This window comes from Mastigoproctus giganteus, chromosome 8 (assembly GCF_048544385.1).
Source record: "Mastigoproctus giganteus isolate SK-2022 chromosome 8, ASM4854438v1, whole genome shotgun sequence".
NCBI classification, from domain to species: Eukaryota; Metazoa; Arthropoda; class Arachnida; order Uropygi; family Thelyphonidae; genus Mastigoproctus; species Mastigoproctus giganteus.
The window spans coordinates 151,724,610-151,750,532 of record NC_143582.1 but is presented as its reverse complement, the minus strand read 5'-3'; the positions used below and the strand labels follow the sequence as shown (position 1 = coordinate 151,750,532).

At 37.3% G+C, this 25,923-nt stretch overlaps 1 protein-coding gene across 4 annotated transcripts in view; it reads right to left on the bottom strand.

The window, feature by feature from the left end:
• Positions 1-25,923, bottom strand: part of LOC150081922 (protein PALS1-like) — a 262,311-nt gene that overhangs the window by 38,153 nt on the left and 198,235 nt on the right. For all 4 annotated transcript variants that reach the window (XM_090378985.1, XM_090378986.1, XM_090378987.1 and 1 more), the window contains 2 exons: positions 12,013-12,098; positions 7,235-7,315 (listed from right to left, as the gene is read on the bottom strand). In XM_090378985.1, the coding sequence (XP_090235111.1) occupies positions 7,235-7,315; positions 12,013-12,098 (167 nt within the window). The remainder of the gene's footprint in view (positions 1-7,234; positions 7,316-12,012; positions 12,099-25,923) is intronic.

The window sequence follows — 25,923 nt, the reverse complement described above, 5'->3', positions numbered from 1 at the left end:
AAATTCTAAATGAGAAATATTCAGAAAAGTAATCAAAGAAGCTATTAGGCTTTTCATACTAATGAAAAAACATACTGTTCAAGGCTTAGACCTAAATGGTTGTCAGATAAACTACTGAGACGTGGCACAGAAGAAAAGTGCATGGTATGCATATAAATTATCAGATGATATAGAAGCCTATAGTAGATATAAATTAATCTGTAATCAAGACACAGAGGAGCTCAAGCAAGCTAAGGCAGATTGAAGTCTCTGGGAAAGAATGCAAAGAAAAACAGCAGAATGAAGGGGTAGAATCACATTAGGCCACTTCATGACTATGGTTTAACTGTTGATGACCCTGCTCAGGTTGAGGACAAATTGAATAGCTATTTTCCATCTACATTCACACATGAGGAATTCTTTAGGGAAGGGGATGCCAGAAGTGTATCAAACTAATGAGGAGGTAAATGACTGTGATAACTGAAAGAGAAGTGGAAGAGAAATTGTTGAAGGTGGGCATAAAAAAAAGGCACCTGGGATGGATGGAATCTATCATTATATTAAGAGGGCATTAGCATTAGCAGAGGCATATGATGCAACAAAGCAAGCTTATGCAGCATCAGCCAAAAAAAAAAAAAAAAAACCTCCCATTTCACCCCATCACGTTCCAAATGCCTGTCCAGCTCAGCCTTAAATTTATTTAGGCTATCAACTTCCACAACGAAAGATGGAAGTCTGTTCCACCAATCAATTACATGCTGGCTAAAGGCAAATTTCCGCACATCTATTTTACAACTGTCTTTCCTCAATTTGAATCTGTCCCCCCTCGGGTTCTTAATCTGAGCAAGAGGAAGAATCCCATTCAACTTTCTCAAGCCATTCAAGGCCTTATACACCTCAGTCAGATCACCTCGCAGGTGATTTGATTGAGGACATGCAATTTGCAGAATTGCAGCCTTCCTTGGTAAGAGCACCCCTTTGTTCCCCTCACCAATCTTGTTGCCCTTCTTTGTACTCGTTCTAGCAACTCTACATCTTTCCTAAAATGAGGCCTCCAACACCTGTACACAGTACTCTAGATGTAGCCTGACCATTGCCTTGTATAATGGGATAATTACCTCCCTATCCCTGCTAGCAAAATTCCTATATATATATATATATATATATCATTGACAAGACTCCATGACCTGCCCTGGCAGCCCATCTGCACTGCTCAGGGAACTTCATATTCGACTGCACAATTATCCCCATGTCTTTTTCACTTTCCACTTCCCTGAGTGTAGTAACCACACAGTTGGTACATTTATCTTCGGTTATTACTACCCATATGCAGTACTTCGCATTTGTCAATGTTAAACTTCTCAGCCCATTTGTCCAACTTATCTAGATCCAGCTGGAGTAGCATATTGTCTTTACTGTTTTAACAACCCTGCCAATCTTTGTACCATCTGCAAACTTGGACATTAAACCTGATATACCTTCGTCAATATCATTGATAAATATATAAAACAATGGGCCCAATGCCGAACCCTGGGGAACTCCACCAATAACATTTGTCCACAAAGAGCAATGTCCATTGATTCCATTCTCTGTCGTCTCCCACTCAACTATCCCTATATCCATTGTAGCAATTTACCCTTAAAGCCATATCTCTCCAATTTGTACAGCAGTCTTTCATGTGCAACAGTATCAAAAGCTTTCCTGAAAACCAAGTACAGGTCGACCACAACTAATTCGGACATAATTTCCAATTTTCCGGGTCGGAGCACTGACGCTGCTACTGTTTTAGTGGCGTTGGTTGCAGCATCAGCTGTTGGCACGAACTCGTAAACACTGGCAAGCCATTCTCACTTGCTTTTCTGCATTTATTATTATAACCTGCTTACATTTTTTTATGAAAACCCCAAACACAAAAGGTATCAAAACCTATAGTACTTAGTACCATGCATGGGTTGAAGGAGAAGTATGGGGGGAGGGGGGATGCCGGAAACTTTGCTCTAGAGACTAAACATGGATTTCACCACTTCAGGCCTCCAATAAGCCAGCCCCAGCCATGGTTCCAATGCATAAAGGAAGTGCCTCTCATGGTGTAAAGCACAAACGCCATACATTGTCCATAACAGGTAAAGTTGAACTTCTGAAAAAACTCGACAGCAGTGTCTGTGAGAAGTTTAACTCTGCTTAATTGTAAATTCCAGCAATTTCTCTCAGTTCCTCTTATTTTAGTAATTTTTATTTTAGCCATTCCTTTTTAGATTTTTTTTACAACACACTTGTACAAACTTGCGGAAAAACACAACACAACATGATGGATAATATAGCGCGCTAACGAACTTGTTTTCACAAAATCTCTAACAATACTGAGAAAACTTATTGTGATGTTTAAGAGTGTATTTTATCGCAATTAGTTTTATTGCCACGCGTGCAATAAATTAATCAAACAACCTTCATATGTATACCATAATAGTGTCACATGTATGTGGCTGACATGGCTTCTCAAGAAATAAAGTAACCTACTGGGCCATGTTGGCCACGCATATGCAACATAATTTTTTTTTTGATATTTTAAGAAAAAAAATAACACTGATGTTACAATATTTATTTTAGAATTACTAATCAAATTATTTGCTAAATATCTTTTGGTCCCTGGGAAATTTTTTTCTTATTAAACTAGTTTGGCAGTCGACGTGTTAAAGGTAGAATGAGGTGGTTAGCTGTTGGGTAAACTGTATGTGCTAAAATAACCACCGATGATCCAGCAAACTCACTAATCCCACATGTCCCAACACTGCGGATTAGTGACGGTTGACCTGTAAAAATTATTTTTGCCATTCAGTTCCTTTGTGACCACATCATAGTATCCAATCAAATTAGTCAGACAAGACCTCCCTTTAACAAACCCATGCTGTCTTAACTATTACTGCAGTCTTATCTAGATGATCCTGCAATGCTTCTTTAACCAGTGATTCTATTATTTTCCCCAGAACACAAGTTAAACTAACAGGTCTATAGTTACTTGTGTCACCTTTTGAACCCCCTTTGTGAATTGGTGATACATTTGCACACCTTAACCATGGGGACTTCCCCTGAGTCCAAAGAAGCTCTCATAATTATGGCTAGGGGTTTGCTTACTTCCTTTGTTCTCAGTTATTACAAAATCACTTAGCTCCCTGTTAGAGTTTGATAAACTTCTAGCACTCCCCTCGTGTGAATGTAGATGCAAAATACTCATTCAGTTTATCAGCTACCTGAGCATGATCATCAAATAGCCAACCAATCAATGTTAAGTGGTCCAATCTGATTCATCCCTTTCCTTCTAGAATTTACATAAGTAAAGAACTTTTTACTGTTTTTCTTTGCATCCTTTGCCAAGGATTTCTCATAATCTGCCTTACCTCCTTTGTGACTTGATTACAGACTAGTTTATATCTGCCATAGGCTTTGTGTCACCTGATACTTGATATGCATCCCATACATTTTTCTTCTCTGCCATGAGTCTCATTAGTTCATCTGATATCCATTTAGGCCTAAATCTTGAACAGTATTTTTTAGTTGGAATGAAAAGCCTAGTAGCCTCCAAAATTAAGTCCCTGAAGGCTTCCCATTTAGAATTCAATGTTGGTAACATCATCAGTTGATCCCACTGTACAGAATTCAAAAAACTGTCTGACACCCCTGCAGTCACCTTTATGAAAGCAATAGCCCTTCCCTTTAGCCTCGATGGTAGTTTTGTTAAGTAATTCCCACATCAGTACATTGTGATCACTGTCACCCAGTGGTTCCTTTATCTGCAAATTCTTAATGCATGAATGATCACTGCTGATAATCAGATCAAGAGTATTACTCCCTCTGGTTGCCTCTCAAACATGTTGCTGTGTAGAAACCAGTCATCCAATAAATCCACAAAAGTCTTGCTAGTGTGCAAGTGACCAACCCACAAGTTCCAGTCAATATCTGGAAATTTAAAATCCCCCATTATAAGACATTCTGATTTACTGGCCCACTATTTCTCTGCACAATTATTATACTCATCAGAGGCACAGGAAAAGAAGGTATAGAAAACCTTTAGTCATAATTATGAGAGCATCCTTGGATTCAGGGTAGGTCCCTATGGACTGGAGATGTGAGAACATATCCCCAATTCATAAAGGGGGATCAAACGGCAATGTGAGTAATTACAGACCTGTTAGCTTAACATCTGTTCCAGGAAAAATAATGGAATCACTGGTTAAAGAAGTAATGCAGGACCATCTGAACATGCATGCAATTATACTGCAATCACAGCATGGATTTGTCAAGTGGTGGTCTTATGCAACCAATCTGATGGTTACTATGATGCAGTGACCAAGAAACTGGATGCAAAAAAATTTTGACATCATATACTTGAATTTTAGGAAGGCTTCTGATACTATTGTACATAAAAGACTGCTGTAAAAACTGGAGCAATGTGGCATTAAAGGCAAGTTACTGCTATGGATAAAGAGATGGTTAAGTGGAAGAAGATGTAGTTATCAATGGGCACCGCTCTTCATGATCTGATGTTATTCGTTCAGTGCTGCACCAGTTGTTTTCAATATTTATCAATGATCTTGATGGTGGTATATCAAGCTCAATGTTTAAGTTTGCAGGGAAAGTAAATGACAGTAATCAAAGTGAGCTACTGCAACAAGATCTAGGAAAATTGGATTGATGGGCTGAGAAATGGCAGTTGAAGTTTAACGTTGAAAATTGCAAGGTACAAAGGGTACTAGGAAAGTTTTGCAATACAGCTTTGTTTATTTAATTTTTTCAAAGTAATTTCCTCTACATTCAATACACCTCTCCATCCTCCGAAACCAATCTTTAAACCAGCTCTGCCAAGTTTCACTAGGGAGTAAAGCACACTCGTTGTCCCAAGCCCGTAGAAGGTCCTCATCACTGGAAAACCGCCTCCCTTTTAGCTTCATTTTCACATGCGGGAACAGTGCAAAGTCGCAGGGAGGGTGCTCGAGAAGTTTCAGTCCTGTCGTGGTCAAATATTCGGTGCAGGCTTTGGCGCGGTGAGCTGCAGCATTATCGTGATGGAGGTACCAGGTGTCCATTCTTGACTTTGGCCGCAGGTTCTTCATAGATCCAATGACTTTAGGCAGGCATTGTTCAGTATACCACTTAGCTGTGACTGTCTTCTGCGTGTCCAAAACGACACGTTCCACAATTCCACTTGATTTGAAAAATACAGCTATCATTTTCTTCTTTACAGATCGGGATTTTCTGACAATTACGGGTGTGTCGTCATCATCAAAGACCCAAACTTTGTTTTGAGCCTTGGTTGGCAGATCGTAATAGTACAGCCAAGTCTCGTCACCTGTCACGATGTTGTTCACATACCGAGATTGTCCCTTATCAAACTTTTTTAACATCTCCCGGCACCAAGTCACACGTCGTGTCATCTGCTCTTCAGTCAGTTGATGCGGCACCCAGAGAGAACAAAGTTTCTTCACGTGCAAATGATCTTGCAGAATCGAACGAATTGCTGGTGCATTTAGGCCCAAAGTATCCTCTATCTGTTGGTAGGTCACTCGCCTGTTTTCGTCAAGCATTTTCCTCACAGCAGTAACGTTTTCCTCCGTAACTGACGTTCGTGGCCTTCCCGGCCTCTCAGAATCCTCCAGAGTGAAATTTCCCCTTTGGAATTCTCTATACCACCTGAATATCGTTGTACGATGTGGACAATCATCATCTAGTGCAAGAGTCATTTCTTCTAAGCATGGGTCTATGGTTAAACCACGCACGAAATCATACCGCAAAACTGTCCTTATCTCATTTTGTGACCACGATGCCATCGCAAGCACTTTACACTCTCACTACTAATGAATAACTGAGCCCATTGACTTGGCGCGGCGGCTACTATGCACGTATGAACATGTCTCAACATGCAGCAACAAGCAGCTTCCTGTGATTCATTGTTGCGTCATATTGCAAAACTTTCCTAGTACCCTTTGTACTGCATATGGGCAGTAGTAACCCCAGAATAACTTAACTCTGTGGTACTACATTCAGGGTAGTGGAGAATGAAAAAGACCTGCAGGTATTTCTGCAGTTAGACATGCTTACAAGGGTTTGTCAATGATATACAGAAACTTAGCCAGCATGAATAAGATTATTATCCCTTTCTATAAAAGGTTAGGCCACATCTTAGGTACTGTATACAAGTCTAGAGGCCTCACTTTAGGAAGGATGTAGATCTTCTGAAACAGGTGCAGAGAAGGGCAACCAGACTGGGGAAGGGAACAAGAGGGTGCTCTTATCTAAAAAGGGCTTCAGTTCTGCAGGTTACAGCATCTCAAGACAAGGCTAGCAGGTGGCTAATTGTTGGAACAGGCTTCCATCTGTTGTGGAAGTGGATGGGTTGAAGAAATTTAAGAAAGAAGTAGACAAATTCTTGGAGGGTATGGCTGGGTGAACTGTGTATGTTTTTTTTTTTTTTTCGTGTTATATGGGCTTGCTTTCTTGCATCATTTGCCATTGCTACTACTATTAGAAGAATGTACATGATGAATACAGGCTAACACGGCTAAAATCAGAGCACAGACAAGCACTTAACGTTTAGCGAGCTCCTAGTATTCCCTATCTCATGAGTTAGGTGCTATTGATGCCAGTGAAATGTTTTTCTGACAAATTGAGGTCTGTAGAAATTGATGGTTTACTATATATGATTAAGCAAGAATTTTCAAAGGAAACTAGAATCTGACTTATACAACACAGTAAATTTCACTATCAATTAAAACCAATTGACAAGCTAAACATAATGCAAAACAAGTTAAATAAATCAAAAGCAAAATAGAAATGACTAAATCAATAAACTAAATAAGAACAGAGCTGACCACATAGAAGCATGTGAAACAAGGGGGGGGGGGAATGCTGAAAACCACAAAGAAAAACAATGGATTCTGTAATGTCTGTATCCAAGTATAAAAAAAAAAAAAAGCGTATAACTAGATTAAAGCAGGAGTCTAAGTAGAGGCTCTTGCTTGGTAACTATGGATTTTATTTTACAGTTTTCTTAAAAATTTCATTATTTTAATTGTTTGGTCACAGGTATCACTTGTTGCAATTCATACCATGTTATAAAATAGTATAAAAATGGTTTTATTTACACATCATTAGCTGATTAGACTAAATTTAATTATTCTTCTGTAACTAAGAAGTAACAATAAATACTTTGTTTTGTTCTGAAAATTTAATAGGCTTTTTTTTTTTTTTTTTTTTTACTTACCATGCTGTCTCTTGCAGGGGACTTTGGAGGATCATAACGATTAGGTATAATAAGAAATGTTAAGGTACCAGTCATGTTTGCCTACAAGAAGAATGTAAACTTTAAGTCCATCATTATGAAGAAAATAAAAATTAAAGTTAAGATCTATCAATAACAGTACAAGTAAATGAATGTTTAATCTCTCAATCCAAATGAGTTCAGCTAATATGGGCAAATTATAGATATTTATGTTTTCAGTGAAACTGAAAATCAGTGTTTATAAAGGAAGTTAATTCATATTAGTCCTTGTAAAACCTCTGATTTCTGCTTTGGTGGAAGTTATTTCCAGTCTATCACTAGAAAACAGATGGGGGGGGGGGGGAAGCAATTCATAACTGAAATTATGAATTGTCTTGAGTCTTTGACAAAAATGTTCCCTACTCCACTACCAGGAATTCCTACAGTTGTAGCTACCAGAGTAGAGGCAGCAAGAATGAATCCCAGAGGCTCTAATTTCATGTCCAAATTGGAATAACAATTACAATATTTTCATCACCGTCCTCTTCCTTCCAGTGCTATTTTCATGCCACAATCGATGAAAACAGTCTATTATTAGTTTAAAACAAATAATAGAGGGCAGCACATACTGGAAGATTTGAAGACTTCATACATTAACAAATACATCAATGGAAAACAAATCTACATTACATATTTCTGAAAAGATTAAATATCTACCTTCATTTTACACCAACTGAAGACTATCAAGAAAGCAAATTATTTTTTCATTTTTAATTTTTTTTTCAATTTTTGACAAACTGATGTAAAAAGTGGTCACTTTTCATAAAAAGGATCTAATCAACTTTAATTCTTCAAAATCACAGAACTACATAGAGCATGAAGAGTTTCAAAACATAGCTTTTGCTATATTTACCAAATTCATGTTAATTACCCATTTTTTTTTTTGTTTCATTACTTATTTGATGTTTTTAGTTGTCTTAAGTTTTTATATACGTACACACAAAATGCAAGTGAAATAACCACATGTGTTTGAACTAGTGCCATACTACATGCAAGCACAGTAGACCGTATTTTCACATTTAGCATAAAAGAGGATAGGTTACAATTTTATTTATTACCTTTTAAGATGTGATAATCCTTTTCTGAACAAGCCTCATACAAAAACCTTTTTCAATAACCAAACATTCCCAACACAACTCAGCATATGCTAATACAATGTACAGTAGAATTCCAATTGTGCAATATATCAGTCACGCTAATGTTTGACAGATTTGTAATTATAAAAAACAAAACTATCACATGAATACCGTTAAACCAATTCCACTTACATAAGACATTATGAATGAAACAGAGAAAACTAAATTCATCCAAATCACTTCTTTATGATAGCAACTCCACTTAAGATCCAAAAAAAAAGTCACTTGTATCTTAATTCATAGCTACATAATTAGTGCAAATGAAAATTTACTTAAGTCAATTTGTAGACATTTTATATTTTTCGGAAAGATTATGTGTAACATCAGTATGGTAAGTATTATATGGAAATAATAATATATCTAGACTGCTTGGCTTTTTTTCATTTATCCATCAAAAAAAAAAAAAAGTTTCTTTTTTTTTTTTGATAGATCAATTGATACACCTTGTTATATAAATCATAATTTGTATAGTTGCTTGATAAAATTGAACAGCAAAATATTAGGTGTTACAAGTGTTTTTTTTTTTTTTTTTTTTAGGTATCTGGCTATGTCAAAACAAGTAACTCAAAGTAATGCACTATCATTAACTGAATCCAACCATGGAAACCAACATCCAGTGAAGGACTGTTGAATACATTGCAATTCAAAATTCACATACCCCAAATACTAGTAATTAAAATTTATTAATTATTTTATATTATGTAATCAAAAAATTACAATAACTATAATGATAATAAGCAATTAAAATTAATGGTGAAAATATATGAATTTGACTTTTACATTTAAAAGTCAAATGTAATTAGTTTGTAAGCATAACCTTACACCTTACAACTGTTGCTCTGCTTATGGAAGTAGACAGTGTTACTGATGTGGTTACCAAAATTAAATCTTTCATTTCAGGTTATTTGAATTTTGAATCCCCTCCCCTGTACCTTACAAAAAAAAAAAAAAAAAAAACACGTGAAAGAATCCAAAAAACATTATACAGAGGTCTACTACATGAATAAAGCAGCCACTTTCACATTTTACCACCACAATAAAGTAGCAAATTAGCAGATTTCTATCTATGACACAAATTAATTTCTGGTATGGATATACCAGATTAGTAAAAAATATTGATCTAGATATTTTTGCTCAAGCCGGAAATTCAAAGAACTCTGTGAGAGAATACTTTTCAACAAATTGAAAAAAGTGGAAATAAACTAGAAGAATATACATAAATGAACACATCAGTTTAGTTTTGCATTTACTATATCGGAAAATTGTTCTGTTATTTCTGGATATTTATATTATAACATTTGTTTTATCATACAGATTGGCTATAAAGTATTTAAGGGCAAAGGCCTCATGCTATGAGGTAGAATGACTAATATGTAGGTTAGTGCAAATGCATCATTTTAACATAGCTATCTACCAAAGTAGTTAAATTAATTAATCTAAATTGGCATCATTTTGGTTATATCTCATATTGTGACTGCCTTCACAATGAGTTGCCATGGTATTGTACTGCCTTGGCATCTCTCATATTGTGAAGTTATACTTCATAACTGGGTTGTCACTATTGCAACACAGGGTACCTGTCCACCCACCGAAGAGAAGCCAACAAGCTTTGAAACGGTGCCGTCTGGGTGGTGGTATCCACTGGTGAAGTGTTATTTATTCGAGGTAGTACAATACCATGGCAACTCGTTGTGAAGGCAGTCACAATATGAGATATAACCAAAACGATGTCAATTTAATTAATTAAACTGCTTTGGTAGATAGCTATGTTAAAATGGCGCATTTGCACTAACCTACATATTAGTCATACAGATTGCTTAAATATAGGACCTTATATTCTATTTGGCAGAATTAAACTGATTTGGTTAATGCAAATACATCCAGAAGATTAAAGAGCAAATAAGCTGATGCACAACTGGAACAAAAACAAAGATGAAAAATAAATAAATAAACACTGTCATGTTTGATCCAGTACTATCAAACAAAAAATAGTGTATCATGGAAGCAATACTAGTGGCTAACTGATGAGAGAGGGAAATCTTAAAAAGTTTTACTAACTAGCAGCAATAATTCAGACACAGCATGGGTTTTTTAAGGGAAAGTCTTGTCTAACAAATTTTATTGGATATTATGATGTGGTTACAAAGGAACTGGATGCAAAAAATAATTTTGATTATCATATACTAGGATTTCAGGAAAGCTTTTGACACTGTTGCACATGGAAGACTACTGTACAAATTAGAGCAGAATGGTATTAAGGATAAGTTGCTACAATGGATAAAAGGATGGTTGAATGGGAGAAGACAGAGGGTGGTAATCAATGGGCACTGCTCTTCGTGGACTAATGTTATTAGTGGAATCTCACAGGGTTCGGTGTTAGGTCCACTGTTGTTTTGTATATTTATCAATGATATTGATGAAGGTATATCAGGCTTAGTGTCGAAGTTTGCAGATGGTACAAAGGTCGGCAGGGTTGTTAATGAATGTAATGGCAGTGTGGTACTGCAACAGGATCTAGAAAATTTGGGAAGATGGGCTGAGAAGTGGCAACTGAAGTTTAACATTGACAAATGCAAAGTACTGCATATGGGTATAAGCAACTCCAGAGGAACGTACCAACTGTGTGGTACTACACTTAGGGTGGTAAAAAATGAAAAAGATCTGGGATTAATTGTGCAGTCAGATACGAAGTTTTCTGAGCAATGCAGACAGGCTGCCGGAGCAGGTTATGGGGTTTTGTCAATGATATACAGGAATTTTGCTAGCAGGGAAAAGGTGATTGTCCCTCTGCTCTGTATAAGGCAATGGTCAGACCTCACCTTGAGTACTGCGAACAGGTCTGGAGGCCTCATTTTAGGAAGGATGTAGATTTGCTTGATGCATACAGAGAAGGGCAACAAGATTGGTGAGGGGAATGAAGGGATCCTCTTACCAAGAGAGGCTTAAGTTCTGCAAATTGCAGTGGCTGGAGAGTAGGCACCTGTGAGGTGATCTGATTGAGGTGTATAAGGCCTTGAATGGGTTGAGCATGCTGAATTCTGATGGGATTCTTCCACTTGTTCAGATTACGAACCTAAGGCGGCATAAATTCAAATTGAGGAAAGACAGCTGTAGAACAGATGTGCAGAAATTTGCCGGAACAAAGTTCCATCTGTCGTTGTGGAAGTTGATAGGTTAAATAAATTTAAGGAGGAATTGGACAAACATTTAAGAGGGAATGGTTGTGTGAATTATTTATTTATTTTTTTTTTTCTTGGCTGATGCTACATAAGCTCATACGCTTGCTTTCTTGCATCACATGCCACAATTCCACTTCCATTTCATTTAACTAACAGAGAAGAACATGATTATCTTTTCAGGATATAATAGTAAAAGTTCATAGCAAAATTAATAAAACAAGTTTGCTTATTATGATGGTTGAGACAGCTGCATTATGTAGCTGGTTCAGCCATTTGTGTTTGAAGAAAGATACATAATATAAAAATTCATCAATCCACTGCAAATCTATCTCATTAGAGAAAAAAATCATTTACAGTTTCTGTTTTTACTTTTTATAGCTTGAGATAAAGTAAGTATGATATTTACCAGTATATCACAGACATCATTTACAGATTTTCCTCTCATTTCTATACCATTCACTTCCAGGATTTCATCTCCTTCTCTTAACAAACCTGAAATGAAAATTTGATTCTATAACAAACTATTTTTACTTTGAAATTTAATAAATTACTCAGGAACAAAAAAACCCATTAATACTAACATCCTTACAATTATGTTAATAGGCATATTTTCTTTACTATTGTTTAGGTAGTTATAACAGAAAAATGACAACATTTATTTTAGGCAGTTAGAGTGGACATGTATTAAGTTGGCTCCAGCAGATTAACTTAAGGGGATCAAGGTGACTAGTATACAAATTTTTGTTCTCCTTAATTTGTTTAAATACCTTCTAAATTTAATTTCTACAATATCTTGTGAATTCATTTCTTACCTTTTCAAAAACCTATTTCTGCTAAGTTGCCTTCTTTTTGGTTTATTTACAATTTAATTGCTGTAATACTTTGTTAGTTTAATTTCTGCAATGTTTTCTAAGTTGAAATTTACATAAATAATGGTTGTTACAAGATCCACCTTTCAATATTTCATCCAAGGATATCACATAACTGTAATAGAAATCACAAGTTCATAGTGTGTATAGCTTGTGGCATGTATTCTAAAGTCAGTCTAGTAGACAGACCAATCTTAACTGACAGTTTTTATCTTCATTCCTGATGTAAGGAGTATACTGATCTCAAATAATTAAAACTTGGAGCATTATTAGATGAATCTGAGTCACTTCAGATGAATCTGAGACACGAGTGATTTTCCTAGAGACAATACTTGGAACTCGCCAGGGACTCAAGTATCTGGTGACATGTTAACTGATGCATCCCCAATTTGGGGCCCAGAACAGAATAATGAAGTTGCATATTGTTCTGGTTCAAGTAGATGTAGTTTTGTTGGGAGACTTATCAGGAAACCTGGAAACATTTTTTGTAATAAGGATAGGTGAACTGTGCTCCTGACAAACACCAGGGTTTGCCAAGGGCAATAATTGATGATGTTACCAAAAGATTGTCAGGTTTTAAGAGGCATAAAGATAGCATTATTATTCATGTGGAGACTAATGATATTAAATGAACAAGAGTTGCTGATTTGCTGGATAAATATAGAACCATGCTGAAAATTAGGTCAGGGTGTGTATTTAATTCTGCCCAAATACAACAGGAGGGTTATATTCTAAAAGCCTTTTGAATTTACTCAATTTGAGACACTGCAATGCTTTGGGTTTTTTTTTTTTTTTTTTTTTTAACTCAGTTTGGCCCATAGATGGAAGGAATCTATTTTTAAAAGATGGAATTCATTTGAACAAGGGGGGGTGCAAGTTCTTTTTGGTAATATTTAGTTTATTAAAATTAAATAATTTTAGGTTTATTTAGAATTTAATTGCTGTAATACTTTTTTAGTTTATTCCGCAATGTTTTCTAAGTTCAAATACAGTAGCACATCATGAGGTACATGCTTTTATATACAGTTAAAACTATTCTTCAATAGTTACCACCCTTATAGCCTTTTGAAGTTAAGCTTTTCTCTAGCACAAGCTTCCTGTTCATTTGAAACATCCTACCCTTGGGACCTCTTGTCAGTATCCATGCCAGTAGCACATGAGGATACTTTAAGGGTTCAGGAAAACTGCTGGTTGGGGGTAATATATGTGCATTAATATGATTATGGGTCAGAGTAATCCTTGCAGGCATCTCAAGAGTTGTTTCTTGCTGCAACAGCTGATAGTGGCAAGAGGTCCCAAGAGTAGTATGTTTCAAATTAACAGGAAGCTTGTGCTAGAGAATAAAAGCTTAACTTCAAAAGGCTATAAGGGTGGTAACTATTGAAGAATAGTTTGAACTGTGTATAAAATTATGTCAAGAACGTTTCCAATAAAATGAGTGAATTCTAAGTCCTGGTTAGACTAACTCAGACATGACATTTCCATCATAATGGAAACATGTCACCCAGAAATAAGGGTAACAAGTTTCATTATGGAATCTACAATGTATTTAGGATAGATAAAGCAGATAGGTGTGGCATACTTCTTATCACAAATGGCTTTTGCAGATTCAGGAGTTACAACTGCCAGCATAGAATGTGTGGCATGAGTTAAATGGAAGCAAAGATAAGTGGAGTAATTTATGCAGCTATCTTAGCTATTTGTGTTTGAACATATATAATATAGAAATTCATCACTCCATTGCAAGTCTCCTTCTCATTAGAGACAGAAAATCATTTACAGTTTGTTTTTACTTTGTAAAGCTTGAAACAAAATGAGTATATGGTTGGACCTCTCTTTAACGAACTTTTATATAACAACATTTTCTATGTAGCGAACATTTTTGATTTCCCCTTGGTCATTACATTGAAAATAATTTCCATATAGCGAACTAATTTCAAGAGACGTGGGTGGGCATTGTTTGCAGCTCTGGCCTTCAGGCAATAGAGCTGATAGCACAAATTAAGAGTTAAAAGGATTAAGCATTAATCCCTTCAGCTTTTAATAGCTAAAGGCTTTAATTCCCCGAATTAAGAGCTAAAGCATTTTACAATTTAATGGTGCCTGTAAAACCCTGCAGGAGGAAACTGGCCAACCACAGCACAGGATAGAAAAAGATGGAAGTTTGGGAGAGGCCTTTGCCCAGCAATGGCTAAAAAGAAGTAAAACCTATACAACTTATACGCTACTATGCAAAGAAGTCCCGCTGGTCAGCTGTCGACAGCCATTGGCAAAAATTAAGGCATATTCCCGACGCACGCATTGGCTCTGTCAACCTATTTTCTACCATAAGCATTCTATTAGAGAATTAGGAGAGAGTGATTTTCCTTTAACTCAAAAATTCATCTGTTGTTTTGAAGAATGAGTCATTCACACTTTCACTAGTCTATTTACATCCCTCTTACATCTATCAAAAGCTTTCCTACAAGTGATCCCTAATTTCATCTTTGTTTTAACTGCTGTGCAAGTAACCTTACAGTGTCTGAGAGGAATCCTTGAGGGTAGTATGAAAAAATGAAGTGCTTAATAGTGTAGATCACGGCATTAAAAAAAAAAAGAAATCGCTTTAAAATTTGATGTCCCTGTCAGTAGTGTCAACCATTCTGAAAACCGTTTCGATTCTCAAACTGTTTGAGGAAACGGAACCCAGTCAGAAGCGTGCAAAATTATGCCTTTGGGAAGGTGTAGATGAAGCAGTTTAAGTGGATGAAGCTGATTTGAGACCAAAACATGCCAATATCAGGCCTATTAATAAAAGAAAAGGCTATGGAGTATGCACCTTTTCTGGGGCACAAAACATTCCAAGCCAGTTCTGGTTGCCTGGAACAAATTTAAAGAGTAACATGGCTTACTCGAAAAAGTTATTTCTGATGAAAGTGGAGTTGCAATCAAAGAAGACTATACCCATTGGAAAGAAAGAGTTTTGAAAAAAAAAAAAATTATGGAGGACTACGAGTCCAAAGACATATTCAATGTTGAGGAAACACTTCTATTTTTAAATGTTTGCTGAACAAGCCACTGATTTTAAAGGTGATAAAAATAGTAAGAAGAGAATTGCACTCTTGGTTGCAAATATGGCTGGTAATGAAAAACTGAAGCTTTTGGTAACAGGTAAAAGTAAATAACCCCAATGTTTCAAAGGAAACAAGTCTTTAGAGTTGGACTACAACAAAAAACCTTGAATGACAAGCAAAATTTTTGAGCAGTGGATTTTAAATTTCGATATAAAACAGGAAAATTGCGTTGATTGGCAACAACTGCCCTGCCCACATTCACTTGGTAATTTCAAAACTTACGAGTGTGAAGCTTGTTTTCTTTCATCTGAATAATTCATCTTAACTGCAGCCAATGGACCAGGGCATTTCAAATCAAGAATTTGAAAATGCACAACTGAAGGTGCATACTGAAAAAATTATACCAAGAATAGAAACCAACCAACCTATAGATTCTTTTATAGATTTGTGGATGTGCATATCAAAGTTAGCGAAAGTGTGGAGTCGAGATGTAACGGAAACAATAATTAAGAATCTTTTCCCAAAAGCAAGTTTTGCTAAAATGCTAATTAACAGAGATGAGAGGGACGAACTACTAGAAGACCTTGAGCAATCTTGGGAAGAATTCCAAGCAAGGTTTGATCAGTGGAAAAATTGTTCTTGACAATTTTTAGGAGTTGATAATGATGTCATAGTAGCTGAATATCAGAGAGAGACTCCAACATATTGGAGTGTATTTAAAAAACTAGTGACAATATTGACGATGAGTTGGATGAAAATGAGAGCAATATTAAACCTTCCAAACAAATGTTGGCAGCATTTGAAACTTTGCATTGAGGTCTTTAGTGAGAAGAAAATGTAACGAAAATATATCTGAGTGTTTAAAGTTTAAACAAATGCGAACATTTTTATGAACGGTGTACAGTAGAATCCAGTGTACAACAAAATATAACCAAATATTTTATGACATAATTCTTAAAAGTGCACTAATAAATTGTGGGCATGTGTAAGTAGTCATTTCTTAATGTGTGTATTAAGAAATTGTTTTAAAATGTTAGAAAACTTATTCATTCCCTCTTCTTTCCCATCTTTTACTATACAGTACACTTCCAATTTTCCGGGATAGATGGTAAAAATAAAAATTCCGGATGATCAATTTCCCAGTTAATCCAAAAATATCGAAAAATGTTCAGGAACATACCTAAAAATATGCTGATGAATAAAAAACGAAAAAAAAAAAACTTAACTTGAATTACTCTCATGTCCAATACAATGCTTGCATAGGTATAAAAACATATCTATAGGTAATGATGTATGGTTGCATTGGGTGCCAAAGTCTGCTGATGGTGGTGCACAATAATTTTCACAAGTTTTGTTTTAACTTAAAAAGTCTATTGATATATTTTAAAATTATATTTTAATTTCACAAAAAATAGAAAGAGATCAGCAAAAATCAGTTCACTTAGAGAAATAAGAAAGTACTGAAAATTGTTTTTTTTTCCTTTTGCAACTTTGACGAATGTCACTTCGAATATTTCTTAAAACCAGTTTTTCCGATAGAACACTTTTTATCTTGCTGCTCCAGGTAGTCAAGAAGTGCTTCTGCATGGCTTAAAGCAACACTATGGCTAATTTTTTGTGACAATATCAACTCTTCTTTCTCTTCTTCAGGTTCACCATCATTATTTAGTGGTGGTGTAGTAGCCGATACTTTATATAAAATTTCTTCATCACTTAGTACTTCATGGCCAGCTAAATCTTTGTCAGAATTAAGCCAATTATGAATTGATTGCTCGTCGACATCTCCACATCCCTCAATTTGTTTCAAATTTCGTAACATTTCTGGTACCAGATCTTTGCAGTTTTTGTCAAATCCCAAGAATCCTTCATTGCTTCCTGGTAAAATTTTATGCCAAGACCTCTTTAAGGTTATGCTTTTTATTGAATTCCATGCTGCTGAAACTTCATAAATAGCATCCAATACAGTCAGGTTTTTCCAAAATGTCAATAAATCACAATCATTTTCTTCCGCTAACTTGAGAGATAAATTTCTGCAATAAACTTCTTTCATTTGTTGGATGACACCTTGATCCATAGGTTGTATTAAAGCTGTCACATTGGGAGGTAAATATTTGACGAACATATTTCCATCGTCTGATTTTAGAATTTCTTCATTAGGATAACTTGGTGCATTATCTAATAGCAGGACAGCTTTCTGTGGCAAGCCCAGTGACGCCAGATGTTGGCACACTTGGTTTAAAACTAACTGGAAAATATCTCCCTATCCATCCAGGCTGACTTATTGTTGTAGTAATCGACAGGTAAATTTGATATTACAATAGTTGAGAAAGCCCGTGGTTTTTTTGCCGTTCCAATTACACAGAGTTTTAAAGAATGAGACCTGGCAGCATTTGCACAGCAAAGAAATGTCAATCTTTGCTTTTACCTCTATTTTGAAAGCGAAAGTTTTTGTCGGAAGACATTTCCAGTATAATCCTGTTTCATCGACATTGTAAATTTGATCCAGCACAAGTTCACTGGTTTCAAAAATTTATTGAAACTCACTGGTGAATTCTTGGGCAGCCAGTGCATCACTATTTAGTTTTTCACCTTGATTGGAAATCTGACGAATGCCATACCTCTGTTTAAACCACATCAACCACCCAGAAGATGCGTTAAAACACCCTGCAGTTTTAATTTATCGAAAAAATATTTTGCCTTTGCTGCGCAAACTACCTCAGAGGCAGGTATGCCTTCTGCTCTTTGTTGGCTAAACCACAACACCATTGCCTTGTCGAGGTCCTTGTATGTAAACAGTTTCATCGTTTTTCTGTTAGTCATGCCTTGAACGCTATCAGACGTGCCCGCAAAATCTAATAGCTTCCCTTTATTTTTTATGATGTCGCATATGGTTTGGTCACCAACATTATAATGGTTCTTTAAAGATTTAATGGATGCACCGTTTACAAACTTTTCAATATTCTGAAGTTTTTGCTCAATTGAAAGGACAACTCTTACGTTTACCAGTCATTTTTGCAATTTCTAAACAAAAAAATTACTAAAAAAAAAAAAAAAAAAACGACTGAATCACTCCTGACTTAAATAACGAAAGAATTTTTTTTTTGCAGTACTACGGAACACAGCAATCCACACAATGCACTAAAACAAACTAAACATTTGTTCTCTTTCTGTTGTTTATTTGTTTAATAGGTTCATCTATCAATCATGACTTATAACACCGCTTCTTTTGCCGCTTATTTTCGATTTGTAAAATATCTGTTTATACCTATTCTATTTATTACTTGAATTTTGTGATTTCTGGTGGATTTTTTTTTTTTTTTTTTTTTCCTTCTTTCTTCCTACTTTGGAGTCTTGAAGTGTCCCGGTTAATACAATCCCGGTAAATCGAGAGTCTGCTGTCTTTCTGAATTTGCAGTATTTTTCATTGTTGAAAAGGTCATATTTCTTTATAATGAAATTTCTGTATATCAAATTTTTTCAAGGAAACAATTGATTTCGATAGAGGTCCGACTGTATTTACCAGTACAGACCAGAATCTCTACATGCAGATGGAATAAGCAAGCAAGTGTAAATGTCTCCTTGTGGGCAATTTCGATTTGTCCTAATGGAACTGGAGTAAGTGGGAGGGAAACTCACCATAGGGAAAAAAAATTAAATATACTAGTAGATTGTTATTTGTACCAGCATGGTAGTGAAAATTCTAGACCTGATTCATTGCTCATGAATCAGATGACATTGTAGAGCTCTCAGTACAGGAACCATTGTACCAGAAGTGATCACGCAGTTGTTAGAGATTTGATTTGGGTTTTTTATTGGTGCAAAAACAACTATGGTTATAATGCACCAGGAAAAGTTGTTAGAGGTAAAGGCACTGGTTTTAATTTCAGGAAAGGGGACTATGTCAGTTTAAGATGCTATAAAATATCTATCAACTGGGCAGGTTGCAGATGGAAGGTGAATATATTAGTATTATGGAATACCTTTAAAGCAACAATCACAATAGCCATGCACACACACATCATTAAAAAACATATAACACGAGGAGAATGCTCAGATAGATAAATAACAAATTAGCCAGCAGAAAAAGATGTGAAAGTTAAAGTAATGAAAAGTAACTAAGTTTACAACAACTGCAATATATCTGTAGTAACAACACAGAAAATGCTAGAACATCAAAGGCAGTGGCTAGGAGAGCAAAGAACAGGGACAGGGAGTTCATGTATATGAATACAAAGAAGAAATGGGTGTGGAAAGTCTTAGATAACCCAACTGATGTTACTGGTGAATTTAATAAGTACTTTACATTGATCTTTACTGACAAAAGACCCTTTGAGGAGAGGCTCAGATATATAAAGTTAGCAATGGTTGTTTATTATAAAAAAATTAGAGCCTAAGGGCAAATAAGGTTCCTGGAGTTGTTGGCATATACCCAGTAATTTTGAGGAAAGTGGCCAAAGGGTACATCGAACCAACCATTACAATTAATTGTAAGGGCATTATTGGATTCAGGAGATTCCTTTGGAGTGGTGGTTATAAGGCAGTTTTAAAGACAAAGTTGGTAAGTGCAGAATAGTCAGCCTGACTTCAGTGATTTGGAAAATCTTGGAGGTAATGATTAAGAGTGCAACCCAGAAATATTTAGATAGAAATAGTATGCCAAAGAACATACAGCATAGTGACAAATGGGCCTGGAGTACTGGGGTCCATAGTTTAACAGATATTTATTTAAAGTATACCCAGTAAAATAAAATAAAATATTTCCAGAAGCTTTCGGAACTCGTGTCCCTTTCTCAACTGACAGAATTTTTAAATACATTACAAGCAAACTGTGGCACGTTACTCATTCGTCATTGTTGTAGCACGGACGTGTGCTGCCTTGCGCCAGTGATCATCCATCAATAAAACGGTTGTCTCCAGGATTGGATGTATACGCATGCCTTTCTGGCGATTTAATGCCTTAGGGTTGTTCATTATGTTTAGTGACTCTAGCCATAGGCGGTGGCGAAAGTGTCGCGCGTGGTCCACTATCTCAAAGTCGCGCTTGGGGTCAAGATCGTGGTTGGTAGCCCAAAAATGTTCTGCAAGCGCGGACTGGTCAGTTTCGGCAAGCCGGATTGCTCTGTCGTGTTCCGTGAGGCGATCCTGGAGACGTCTCGATGTCTCACCTACGTAGCAACTGTTACAGGCCCTACAGGTGATACGGTACACTACATTGCTGCGTAAGACAGGTGTGACAGGGGTCTTCACACTGGAGACAAGTGAACGTAGGTTCCTACCTGGTAATTGTACACATTTTATGTTGTAACTTCTCAGGATCTTCGAGATACGTCCTGACACTCCTGGATAGTACGGAATGTAGGCGGATGATATGCCGACTTGCTTCGGAGGTCTTGGGTTGGAAGTAAGCTCTTGTGCCTGTAACAAGCATCTGTTTAGTACATGGGATGGATAACCGCATCTGGTTAAGTCCGCCTTCACACGGGAGATCTCGTTACGTCTAATTGTGTCGGTGCTGGAATGGCTCCAGGCCCTGGAGAACAGGGTGCGGGCAGTGCTATTGAGATGGCTTGGAGCGTGGCCGGACCCGTAGTGCGGGTCCGGCCACGTACCCATGTGGTGCGGTCAATTCACCAACTACGGGTCCGGCCACGCTCCAAGCCATCTCAATAGCACTGCCCGCACCCTGTTCTCCAGGGCCTGGAGCCATTCCAGCACCGACACAATTAGACGTAACGAGATCTCCCGTGTGAAGGCGGACTTAACCAGATGCGGTTATCCATCCCATGTACTAAACAGATGCTTGTTACAGGCACAAGAGCTTACTTCCAACCCAAGACCTCCGAAGCAAGTCGGCATATCATCCGCCTACATTCCGTACTATCCAGGAGTGTCAGGACGTATCTCGAAGATCCTGAGAAGTTACAACATAAAATGTGTACAATTACCAGGTAGGAACCTACGTTCACTTGTCTCCAGTGTGAAGACCCCTGTCACACCTGTCTTACGCAGCAATGTAGTGTACCGTATCACCTGTAGGGCCTGTAACAGTTGCTACGTAGGTGAGACATCGAGACGTCTCCAGGATCGCCTCACGGAACACGACAGAGCAATCCGGCTTGCCGAAACTGACCAGTCCGCGCTTGCAGAACATTTTTGGGCTACCAACCACGATCTTGACCCCAAGCGCGACTTTGAGATAGTGGACCACGCGCGACACTTTCGCCACCGCCTATGGCTAGAGTCACTAAACATAATGAACAACCCTAAGGCATTAAATCGCCAGAAAGGCATGCGTATACATCCAATCCTGGAGACAACCGTTTTATTGATGGATGATCACTGGCGCAAGGCAGCACACGTCCGTGCTACAACAATGACGAATGAGTAACGTGCCACAGTTTGCTTGTAATGTATTTAAAAATTCTGTCAGTTGAGAAAGGGACACGAGTTCCGAAAGCTTCTGGAAATATTTTATTTTATTTTATTTTACTGGGTATACTTTAAATAAATATCTGTTAAACATACAGCATGGTTTTGTTAAAGGAAAAATCATGTTAAACTAGCCTGTTTAGTTATTTTACATAGTTATTTATGAGCTGGATGTATGGAATAATTTTGGTTTATCTGGATTTTAGCAAGGCATTTGACTCAATCCCTCATGAGAAGCAACTTTATAGCTGAAACATGCTGATTCTAAGTGGGGGCTGCAAAGCAGGAGGAAGAGGTTGTGATTGGTTCTTGGACCACTGTTGCTTCTGATTTTCATAAACAACAACTTTGTTGAGGATATAAAGATTGTAAATATTGGGAGAGTGTTTAATGATCAGCGCCAAGCAGTGCTCTTTCAGCACAAGGTTTCAAGGATTGTCAGAAAATTGGCAGTTATGTTTTAAATATAAATATGCATATCCAGTAAAAATTTTAATACACATTTAATTACAAATGGTTTGCCGCTTTCGAAGCTAAACAGGCCTCTTCGTCAGCAAATACTAACAGAATGAAGACGTTAGAGACAATTTTTAAAGGATACAGTCGTGCGCACAATGAGGCATGCATGCGCATGAGGTTGACCATTCAACCACTAGATTAGTGTTCATTGTAGCTGCTGCATGGACATGTGTGGTTATGCTTCCAGAACAGTTGCCTCCAAGATAGAGTGTAGTCTCATTCCCTTGCTGTGCGGTTCATAGTTCTTGAATTACATGATATATTAAGCGACTCTAGCCAGAGGCAGTGGCGAAAGTGTCGGGACTGGTCAATCACTTCATAATCCCTCTTGGGATTAAGGCCATGGTGGGTCGACCAGAAGTGTTCGGCAACTGGATTGGTCAGTCTCAGCAAGGCAAATCGATCTGTCATGCTCTGCAAGGTGGTCTTGAAGGCATCTCAAGGTCTCCCCTATGTAGCAGCTGCTACAATCTTTGCAGGTTATGCGGTATACTACACCGCTGCACAAGAGAGAGGGGTGACCAAAGTCTTCACGTTGGAAACCAGAGAACGCAAGTTTCTACCAGGTAGCTGCACATATTTTATGTTGTATTCTCTAAGGATTTTTGAAATCTGGCCCGACGTGCTCGGATAGTAGGAAACGTAGGCGGTAGGTACGTTGTCATGAGTTTATGGCGGTCTCTGGTGGATCGCAAGCTCCTGCGCTTGCAATAAGCACTTGTCCAATATGTGGGTTGGATAGTCACAATTGACCAAGTCTGTCCTCACTCTGGAAATCCCATTGTGCCTAGCTTCATCTGTGCTGGAGTGGCTCCAAGCCTTGGAGAACAGGGTGCAGGCGATGCTGTTGAGATGATTGGGGCATGGCCAGATCTGTATTTGGCGAATTGACGGCACCACATTGGCTTGCAGTATATTGAGGTTTCCAGGTGTGGGCCCACACATTTTACCAGGACATCCAAGAATGGAAGGGATCCGTCCACTTCTAACTCTGAAGTGAACTGGATGAATACTGACAAGAAATTGAGGTACTCCAGTAATGTTGTTTCAGAACCACGTAGGATGACTGTGAAGATGTCATCGACATATCTGCACCACGTTGTAATAGGTACAGGTGGGTTCAGGAATATCTGTTCTTCCAATTCTTCCACAGCGATGTTGGCCACAATGGAACTAACAGGAACACCCATGGCAGTGCCGTGCACCTGCTTGCATAAGGAATCTTCAAAAGGTAATGACACTGCCTGATAAACACAGGTTGAGGCCAGTACAGATGTCATCAGTGGACAATGATGTTCTGCTCAGTAGATTTGGGTCATTCTCCAGAAGCCTCTTGGTGCTGCTTACGGCCTGTTGGACAGGAACCTATATAAACAGGGACACTACATCGAATGACGCCATAATCTCGTTGTCAGAGATTGAGAGCTCTTTAATAAGGTGAATGAACTTGCCACTGTTAGTGACAGAGTGGATGGTATTTCCTACAAGAGGTGTGAGGAGTTGTGCAATATATTTAGATAGTTCATATGTAGGCACATTGTGGCTACCTAGTAGAAACTTGCATTCTCTGGTTTCCGACGTGAAGACTCCGGTCGCCCCTCTTTTTCGCAGCGGTGTAGTATACTGCAAAACCTGCAAAGATTGTAACAGCTGCTACATAGGGGTGACTTCGAGATGCCTTCAAGGCCACCTTGCTGAGACTGACCAATCCACAATCACAGAACACTTCTGGTCAACCCACCATGACCTTAATCCAAAGTGGGATTACGAGTGATTAACCAGTCCCAACACTTTTGCCACAGGCTCTGGCTAGAGTCGCTTAATATATCATGTAATTCAAGAACTATGAACCACAGCATACCCCCTCGGAATACCCCCTATCTTGGAGGCAACTGTTTTGAGACTAGATAAGTGCTGGAAACATAACCACACACGTCCATGCAGCAACAATGAACACCAATCTAGTGGTTGAATGGTCAACCTCGTATCCACGCACAACTGTATCCGTTAAAAATTGTCTCTAACATCTCTATTCTGTTAGTATTTGCTGACAAAGAGGCCCATTTAGCTTCAAAAGCTACAAACCATTTGTAATTAAATGTGTATTAAAATTTTTACTGGATATACGTATTTGTATTTAAGCAATGGAATCCAGTACTACAGGCCCATTTACTCTCAATTATGTTTTAATGTTAGCAAAATGCAAGGTCTTACACTTAGAGAATAGCAACTCCAAAATAACTTATACACTTGGTGGAATTGAATTAAAAACAGTAGAGGAAGAAAGGGATCAGGTGGATACAAATTTCTCTGAGCAGTGTAAGCAGGTGGCCAGGAAAGCCCATGGATAATAAGTGAATTATCAAACAACAGCCTGTGGAGATAGGGAAGCAACTATAAGACTGCTGTGTTCAAGCATGGAGACCTTGCCTTAAAAAAAAAAAAATCCAAACATAGGAAATCTACATGGGAAGACCTTCAAAATGGCAACTGTATGAGGAAAGACTGTGGATTACAAAGGTTGGAAACTAGGTAAACAATAATTCCACTGAAGCAAACACTGGGATTGAAAGATTTAAAACAGTAATCCAGTCAAGGAAAAGAAATCGTGAAAAATCATCCCATTTCATATTCTTTTAGTGGTTATTCTTTTCCCCTGGCCAGGGGAGAAGAGTATCACCAAATCATGATCTGAGGTACCCAGAGGACCATTACACTGTCTGTGTAATTTGAAGAGTTGCTGATGAGGAAAAGATCAGTATTGGCAGTGTAGTTAAGCTTGTCTGGTATTCTAGTAGATAAATGAACAAGTTCTGCAAAGTCGTTAGTAATTTCAAAAGCCTCAGCATCTCTGCTAGCTGGGCCCATGCAACTAGAAAACTAGAACCAGCTGGAGCTGCAAACATTAAAGTTACCTAAGAAAATTCTTTCTTTGTTAGGAAAGTTTTGTCTGTACAATCTCAATGAAAGAAAATCAAGTTCAACAACTTTGAGAGTGGGAGATTAATAAAGGCAATAGATAATATGAAGAATTATAGCTCAAAGAATTGTTGTTAATTCAATGGTGGTAATCTGAAAACATCTTTAGAAACAATGGATTTTCATATGGAAGTAATTAAATTAAAAAAAAAAAAGGAAGACTAATAAGTTAAAGACCATAAAACACTACCGCTTCATTGAATGAGTCAAAATTTGCCAGTTGGCAAAAAAAAAAAAAAAAAAAAAAAACAATTTAATACAGTGAGATAAACAATGGCAGTCCACTGCCATTATTTTTATTTTAATTGCTTCTGTTTATTCGGCTGTATTAAATTATGTTTTTGTTGTCAACTGGTAAACTGACTTGTTCAATGAAGTGTTCTTCAAAGAGGTAGCATTTTAATCCTTAAAAGCCTTCCTTCTTTTTAATTTAACCATTCCATATGAAATTTTAAGTATGTGGAAGAG